Here is an 8894-nt window from a genome sequence, read left to right on the forward strand (position 1 = left end):
TCCGCAACCGGCAATTAGGCAATGATTCAGCGTTATGATTGGGAGCCATTTTGTGTGTGCTGTGTTTGTCAGCAAGTGGAGCTGCACTAAATTAGCATTAATGAATGTTATGGCCTCCCATCAGTTTGACAGGTCTATTCTTTAGATTTGTTTCAATTGTAATTAAGCCCTGATTAACGAGCTGGGGGATGTTCCATTCTCTTTTCAAGAATACAGCATAATATGTTCTGAAGGCAGTCGGGTTTTTTTTCATTTTATCTGCTAATGAGGCTCAGCCAAACAAACTCGTCTCTGTAGTAGCGGTGTTCGGAGGCCTCGGTTAAGCTGCTTCTTCTCTCTTCTTCTGCTCCTGCTTTGGTCCTCTGTGAAGGCAACATGCGGCCATCTTTGTAGGCAAACTACAGGTGTTTGTCTGGAAAAAGACGGTCTGGTCGCCCCGTGGCTTTGGGCTTAGGACGCTGACCGTGAACCGCAATGTCCCCGGTAGGGATGCAAATTTTGAATTGTTTTTCTAACCGATAACCGACCCTCGTTAACCGATTATTAACCGTTAACCCGAGAAGATTAGTGCGCCGCATGCAGCGGTGTACCAGCTGCAGAGTATGAGCACAACAGACAACTGAGTCTCCAGTTCACTGTCAGGGAGAGTTAGCAGCCACGGTGCTGTGTGTATTGTCGAGGACACATGCAGCAACTTTCCCATTAAGTCTCCACCGCTACATTTAGTTTAGCTGCGAGGTTGTCAGCTGTGTGTCTGCCTGGCGTAACGTTACTCTGTCTGGCCGGTGTAACGTTAGTGAGTATCCAACAGACCGTGTGTGTGTTGGTGGTGAGTGTGAGGTTGTTGGTGGTGTTCTAGCTGTGAACGTAGCTGTAGCAGTGTGTGTACACTTTATTTGTTGGTGAATAAATGCTACAACTCCTCAGCTCAAGACCAGAGCCAACTTCCTGTATCTGCAACACCGGCCCAGACTCTCTTAAGGTGGGCTGTTAAGGTGGAACAGCTATTCTTCTTTAAGTGACAAGCCGCTCCTCTGAGTTTTGCTCAGCCTTTTCATTACTTTTTGATATTTCTTTTAACCGATCGCATTAATCGGTTAAAATTCTTAATGTCAGTTAACAGTTAAAACGTTAATTATTAACATTCCTAGTCCCCGTTTCAAATCTGGCTATACCTCCCTCATTTCCTGCCATCCTTCCACTACCGCTACCTAATAAAGACATTAAATGTCCCCCAGAAATAATAAAAGAGAAAAGAAAACCCAGGTGTGAGGGTGATCCAACTTCAAATAAAAGCTAATGATCACTATTTGAAGCCAGTTGCTAAATTTTTTTGAAAAGGATCCAAGAGTCACCAGACCAGACGGTCAATGAAAAGCTCTCAGTTCATGATTCAAGACAGTGATTTGGTCAGACCTCTGGGTCAAATCCCAAAAGAGGGAAAGAAGAGACTACATATAATCAAAAATATTTTTTCATTTATCAGTATATTAAAAATTATGAAATTAAATATAAAATTATAAACATATTATTAATAGATAAATGTGTGTATATGTTTTTTTGTATATATTGTTGTATATTATTTATACAGTATATACTGTGTGTATATATATATATATATATATATATATATATATACAGATTTATTAAGTCTGAAGAAGAGCGTTGGCTTGAAACGTTGCTTGCTAAGATGTGCCAATAAATTGCACTTAAAGGGAGCTACGGTGTTCGGACCTTCTTCTACATTTTTAATTTCTGATCCAGGCAGCCCGCAAAAAAATGACTGAGTTGTCTTATTTCACAGTTTATGGGTTGGTAATAGGGATGCTCATTTTGAAAAATGTTCTTAACCGATAACCGACCCTCGTTAACCGATTATTAACCGTTAACCGACAAGATTTGTGCCTCGCATGCAGCGGTGTACCAGCTGCAGGAGCACAACAGATATTGGTTGATGGGAGTCTCCAGTTCACCGTCCGGGAGCGTTAACTTAGCAGCTACGATGCTGCGTTCACTGACTCCAGTTCACCGTCCGGGAGCGTTAACTTAGCAGCTACGATGCTGCGTTCACTGTCTCCAGTTCACCGTCCGGGAGCGTTAACTTAGCAGCTACGATGCTGCGTTCACTGTCTCCAGTTCACCGTCCGGGAGCGTTAACTTAGCATCTACGATGCTGCGTGTAGTGTCGCGGACATGCAGCCACTTTCCCAGTAAAAGTCTCCACTGCACATTTAGTTTAGTTTAGCAGGTTGTCAGCTGTGTGTCTAGCGAGTGGCCAACAAACAGTGTGTGTGTTTGTGCTACGTTAGCAGCTCTAGCATTGCCGGAGGCTTCGTGCTCGCCGCCGCACACGTAGTCTGAGTAACTTTAGTGAGTTTCCAACAGTCCGTGTGTGTGTGTTGGCGGTGAGTGTGAGGTTGTTGGTGGCGTTCTAGCTGTGAACGTAGGTGTAGCAGTGTGTGTACAGTTTATTTGTCGGTGAATAAATGCTACTAAACTACAACTCCTCCGCTCCACTCAAGCGAGCCAGAGACAGGAGCCGACTTCCTGTATCCTGCAACTCCGGCTCCGCCTCTTAAGGTGGACTGTTAAGGTGGACCAGCTTTTCTCCTTAAAGAGACGAGCCGCTCCTCTGAGCCGCTCAGCTTTTGAGTTAATTATTAACATTTCTTTTAACCGTTTTAACCGATAGCGTTAATCGGTTAAAATGCTTGATGTCGGTTAACGGTTAAACAGTTAATTATGGACATCCCTAGTTGGTAGGCACTCCAGATACCCAAATGGATGTGCACAAGCACTGAAGAAGTGAGTTTTTCATGATCTGTCCCCTTTAAGTCACATGCGTCATATATGCCATGGCTTATTCGTTAGTTTAGGCCAAGCCAGTGATCTCATAAAAGCATGTAGATTTCATGAAAATGCACAGAGATCCAGAACTCCGAAGGGGTTCTCTTTCATGCCCTACTGTATGTGAATAAACTTTCAGGATCAAATATCCCAAATGTCTCCTGTTTTTCTGCCAGTGGTCAACATTGTTGCTTGACTTGTCGAGGTTGATCTTTTCAACAAAAGAGGTAATGTGCTGGTCTGTTTTGTAAAACTGTCTGAATACTCATAGTATCTCACAATAATAACGTGAGTTCTTTAAGGCAATATCCTGAAACACTGTTTTATTAATGTATCAGCTGTGCTGATGAATCATTGATCACAGCACGCAAACGTGTCGCTGGAATTTTCTCATTTCCACTCTTACCCGCCGATTTAATGCACCTTTCAGCGGTTGAGATGTCAGAGTATTATTTCAAATATAAAAGCCTTCTGCCAGTTTCTGTTGGCTTTCTCTTCAACACTGACTGAAGAGAGAACTGAGGCAAGACTGTTTTTTGGCACCGAATTTTCTCACAGCGTCTGATCAGGAAAAGAGATGAAAATAAGACTCTTTGACCCCATTCTTGATTTGATGTTATTTTTCCTGTATCAACGGCATCCTGAAAGAGTCTGTAAAGCCTCTGTGCGTTGGCGTCAAGCACCCAAACTCCAGCTCGCTGTTTCTTCTTCGACGATAAACGGAAGGTTGTTGTTGCTTTTTATTCTTCTTGAATTCACTTGTGCTGTTTCCATCTTCCTTCTATGACCTGTGAGTGTCGGTGGTCTGTTCACTCAAGCACACTTATATCTCTCTCTGAATCTGCTGGCTTTATCTTGACATTTGTTCTCTCAATTTCTCTACTTGACAAGGAATTGCTGATGCCCACCACTTAAAGAAATTGTGTTCAATGAAGAGAAAGAAGGAATTAGACAGAAAATGACAACCAAAGCAGATCATGAGCTGAGCTAGAGCCAGGGAACTCTTATCCAGCAAGACTACTCTTCCAGAAAACACAGAAACCGAAGGGCTCTCGGGCAATGAGCTCGGGGAAAACTGTGAAACACTTTGTCACTGCTTTGGCAACAACGGATGACTGTGTGCTCAACATGTGTGCGAGTGTTTATACATCATTTCCCCTGGAAAGTGTCATGCTCGCGGGTGGGCGGGGGTTGGTTCTGGGTGGGTTGCGGTTAACCCCTTAAGGTCTCCAGGGTTACTCTGCCTCTGCTCTTTGTCAGATTCTCAGGCTTTCTCACTCTTGGCTCTCGTGACGGTCTGACGGAGTGTTAGACTGGCAAAGGAGTGGCTATTAGCTGCTTGTCTCTAGTCCTCTGAGAACATGAAGGCCTCATTAGCCCTGTGAGCTCAGCTGTCCTCTGGTGCTAAACCCATCGCCATGGTCCAGTTGGGTGTGTGCATGTGTGCATATGTGCGTCCACCGTTTATGCTCTTAAGAAATTGCTTTTCCTTCAGTACACTGCCATTTTGACAGGGCATTAACAGTTCAATCTGTGTTTCTTATCTTAATAAGGCATCATGGGGCGATGCAGAGACGGTCGACAGATTTTTAGATTACTGCTTTTAAATGAAGTCATTTAAAAATCTGTATTTGTTAGACCTAAAGCAATATTTCTGTTCCATTTATTTGGTATTAAGTTTTTTGCCTCTTTTTAATACATCTACCCAGGACTCCCTGGAAATCTGCTCTGATACTGAATGAATGATTCTGAAATAAAGTGCTTGATTGGTGGACTCATGACATGCTCAGTGTGCTAATGTAGGGCCGGACCTAATTTATTAAATTCTGTACTAAAGAGACCATAACTTCAGAAGATACCTGTTAGATTTGATTCATTCAGACTGCTGAAGCCTGCAAACATCAAATGCACGAGGGTTCTCGATGCATCTCGATGCTCGATCCCTCTGCAGTGCATTACAAGTGTGCTGTAATCTACAAAAAAAAAAACGTTTTTCCCATAGCAGCTCTAAGACGGGGCGCTGACAATGACCATTTACACTGCATGATATAGCCTAGCATGATATTTCCTTACTCATAGCTCTCATACTCTTACTTGGTTTAAGTCCCTGCATCTCCCGACAGGACAACACGACGGTTGAATTTTAGCCTGTAAGCACTTTTTTTTTCAGCCCAACATTGTTGAAACAGAGCAGCTGATATCTGTAGTGAGAGCAACAAGCCAGTGAATGACTCACACTGAGCTGAAATGAAACCAAACTCCCGATTATGTTCTGTCACTGCATCGATGCAGAATCATCATCGTCTGCATCGCGATACATTTTTGAATCAAGACATTTCCACACCTCTATTTTTGAAAAGAATGAGGGCTGTAGATTTTGTCCCCCATCACTTCCATTGGAAACACATTATAAAGCAATCTTTTAATGGTATGAAGAGGAGGAAGGATTACAGTGAGAAAAGCTGTTTCAGTGTACATATGGGCACCTGTAAGACTGACTGTCCTTATACTAGAACGGTCATAACCATATCAAACAGGCTAAACATGTCAGAAGTGAGCAAACATGAAACAAAGGCTATACACTGACCTTGGAAACAGCAGTTGACTAAAAAAAATAATCTCAACTCAAGATCCACTTACTCAATTGCTTTGGAGCTTTCCGCCACATCACATGGTCTTCATCAGCACCGAGTTTTTTTCTCCTTCATGATGAAAGTGTAGATATTTAAGCCATCCACTGTTTGTCCTAAAAGTGCTTAGATTACTGGAGAGTTTGAACATGCACAGCTCCATGACACCTGAACATCTATAGATGAAGACAGTGCCATGTGACAAAAGCTCTGGAAAAGAACTGAGACCTTAATTTGCCAACATCCGAGCTGAACTCTTGAGCTCCTGAGCTCATCACTTGATAATATTGTAACTTTACCTTTATTTACCTTCATATACTTTACATACTGTTTTACAAACGGTTACACCTCTGTGTGTGTGGGTATATATATATATACAGTATACACAGTATACTGTATATATATATGTACAGTATACAGTGTGTATATTATATACATTCAGTTTTCCCTCTGAAATACTGTCATCAACTTTAATAAACTCAACAAATTTACATTGACATTACCATTTTATGTTTAGTTATGTTTATATCTAGTTTAACTGCACTATTTTATGCCTTAGATTATCATTTTGCTTTTACTTTAACTTGTGTGATTTCCCCCTTTTATATATGTATATTTTTATGAGCATTTTTGAAGGAACCTGAGACCAAAGATTTTCCTTGCCAATGACTGCTTTGATGGAATTGACATATGTCAAATAAAGAACCTTGAACCTAACGTTTAAAAGTAATTATTGTTACATTTAGTGTCATTGAGGTGAATCTTGATCATCATATCAACAGTGTATGTCTTTGTGTGTGTGTTATGCAGGTGAACGAGGAGACGGTGGAGAGGCTGGTGGTCCAGTACCCTCACATTGTTTTCAGCACGGTGATGCAGGACTGCAAGAGAACCCTGGAGAGAGCTTATCAAATGGGCTGGAGCCCCAACACATCGAACACGTCGTAGCTACTACTGTTTCTCACAACACACACACACACACACACACACACACACACACACACACACACACACACACACACACACACATAGCTACACAGAGGCCCTTTCTTTTTGTGTACAGACACACACACACACACAATATTTGCAGCTCAGTCATGTTTGCCTCTCATCCACTGTTCAAACATGCATGTGAACATGTAGCTACACACTCACAAAGGTCCAGATCAACTGTTTCATTTGAAGCAAATCTCCCATTTTAATACTTTAAGTAAAAAAATGGGCCTCCTGGTATTTTATAGTTAAATGAGACATCATACTTCTACCAATCTTAGGTTCTAATCAACAACTTGACTGACTTTTCCTCATCATCAGTCAGATTACATCCAACAACATTGTGTACTTTCTTTGACCAGAACCTTGACTGACTAGTTTGTTTCGGTGCAAAGCAGTGCACCAACAAGTTGATATCTTCTTTAAGTGAGTTGATAGAGTATTAAGCCTCATACATTTAAAGTCATCCATATCACCTTGGATGGAGTAGAGGAGTGATGGGGGCGGTGTGGTCTTGAACATGTGAGAGAGATCCAAACTAACCGTTCAGTGGTGATTGGACGATTGTTTTTAATGAGCAAGGATTAAAAAAAAAAGGTTTGTCGCCCCAACTGGAGCCAACGTTCCTGAGCAATGCGCCCATGGGCAGCGTTTACGTCCTTCAAAACTGAACTCAACTGCTGCAGCGAGATTGCACAAGACGGAGCAGAGACTCTGAGATCAAGAGAGGACATCCCACAACTTAAAACCGGAAGACAACTGAGCTGCCAGGGCTTCAGACCTCACCTGAGGCATTTTGAGATATCTATGATGTTTATTTTGTCCAAGTAGATGATTTTTTCCCCCTCCTTTCTTGGATGTTCGGTGTTAAAGGCATTTGTGGACTCATACGTGTTTGACGAGGCTCCATTTGAAGGACAGAGCTCTTTGCTGTGACTTAATATGCACATCGTCATGGTACATAAGAACGACTCTGGCACATTCGTGGCAGGAAAACAGCATTTCTCAAAAACAGCATGTTTACATTGAGATCCTCATCTTATATTTTTTCCAGCTACAGAGCTATTATCTACAGATGACCTGACATTGAAATGAGCCTCTGTATGACTCGGGAACAATGCTGTTTTTGATGCCGTGCATTGATGTAGAGTTGGCCGAGCGTCACCTTGAGGCAGTGCAGAATGAAATCAGACAGTGCTTGAAATAGAAGTTGCCTTTACCTAAAAACCCTGGGTCATGTTATCAGAATATTAACCACGACCACCGTGATGACAGGTAAGAGGAAATGTTGCCTTAAGTGCTTAGTGGGTAATGGCCATCCAATTAGCGACCTGAAATCGACCCAGAATTTACTGAAGAAACCTTTATCTGATACCATTATTTGATTATCTGATATATACATATAAATAAATACTGTGTGGGATTTACTTAGCATAATATTGGTTTTGAGCATATACTTGTAACATTAGCTATGTAGCAATGCAACGAGGGATTTATCTTTCTTAGTGGTGTAGGATGTAAAAAAAAAAACCCAACTGGCTTGGCCCTATAACCAGAGCCAGTGGACGTTTGTAGGAGAGAGTCAATCTTTTTTCATCTATTCTGTAGAAACTCAGTAGTGTACAGTAAAAAATGCAAATAACCAGGGTATTTTTCTATGGTGTGAACCAGCTCTGGGCTCAGACTCCACACACTGTCACTAAGACATGAACAATAGCTTACTGAGCTTAGGGTTTGAGCAGAACTGTAAACTTTCTACAGCATATAGAGATTTCAGACAATTAAAAACACCTTCATTTTACCCTTGTCAGGATTTGTAGACTTTAACCGATGGAGAGTTCCTCCCTCTGCCTGTTTTTGTTCTGTTTCTGTTCTTTTGTAATCCCCATATGCACTTTCGTCTCTGCTAGATGTTGACACAATTGATTCCTGATTTGTTAAGGCAACCGTAAATGACTGGATTTACATAAAGATGAATAAAACACTACTTCAAGCTTTTTTTCTCTTCTCCTTTTGTATGTGTGGAATTGAGGCAGGAGAAGAATATTCAAAACGACAGCGGAATACTTTTCTACTCATTTTACATAGTCTGTGGACTGCTTCAACATTTTTTGGCATGTTTTTCCAGATTTTTAATTACATCAATTCAACGCAAAGACCACAATGACGATAATAGGAGACATGGTGCAATTCAACTTCAACACAGATTGCATCTGTATGCTCAGGTAAAATGCAAATACAGATACCAGCATGTTGTTCATCACAACCAAAGGCCTTGGGAAGCGCAAAAGTATGACACTAAGCCTCTGTATTGGTAGAAATAAAGATGTTTTCCAAAGAGACCCATGCATTGATAATGTCTTTTCTACTGAGCACCATGACACAACAATCAACCTGCGTTTCCATTAAGGTACACTTGTGATG

At 41.5% G+C, this 8894-nt stretch overlaps 1 protein-coding gene across 3 annotated transcripts in view; it reads left to right on the plus strand.

The window, feature by feature from the left end:
- fbxl17 (F-box and leucine-rich repeat protein 17) overlaps positions 1-8463 on the plus strand; it is a 298794-nt gene extending 290331 nt beyond the window's left edge. For 2 of the 3 annotated variants that reach the window (XM_074637127.1, XM_074637128.1), the window contains exon 12: positions 6288-6439. In XM_074637127.1, the coding sequence (XP_074493228.1) occupies positions 6288-6425 (138 nt within the window). In that variant the 3' untranslated portion in view covers positions 6426-6439. Of the gene's footprint in view, positions 1-6287 lie in introns of all 3 variants that reach the window. The other variant, XM_074637131.1, reaches the window with a different exon arrangement.
- Positions 8464-8894: the final 431 nt, after the last annotated feature.

Source organism: Sebastes fasciatus, chromosome 6 (assembly GCF_043250625.1).
Source record: "Sebastes fasciatus isolate fSebFas1 chromosome 6, fSebFas1.pri, whole genome shotgun sequence".
Classification (NCBI taxonomy): Eukaryota; Metazoa; Chordata; class Actinopteri; order Perciformes; family Sebastidae; genus Sebastes; species Sebastes fasciatus.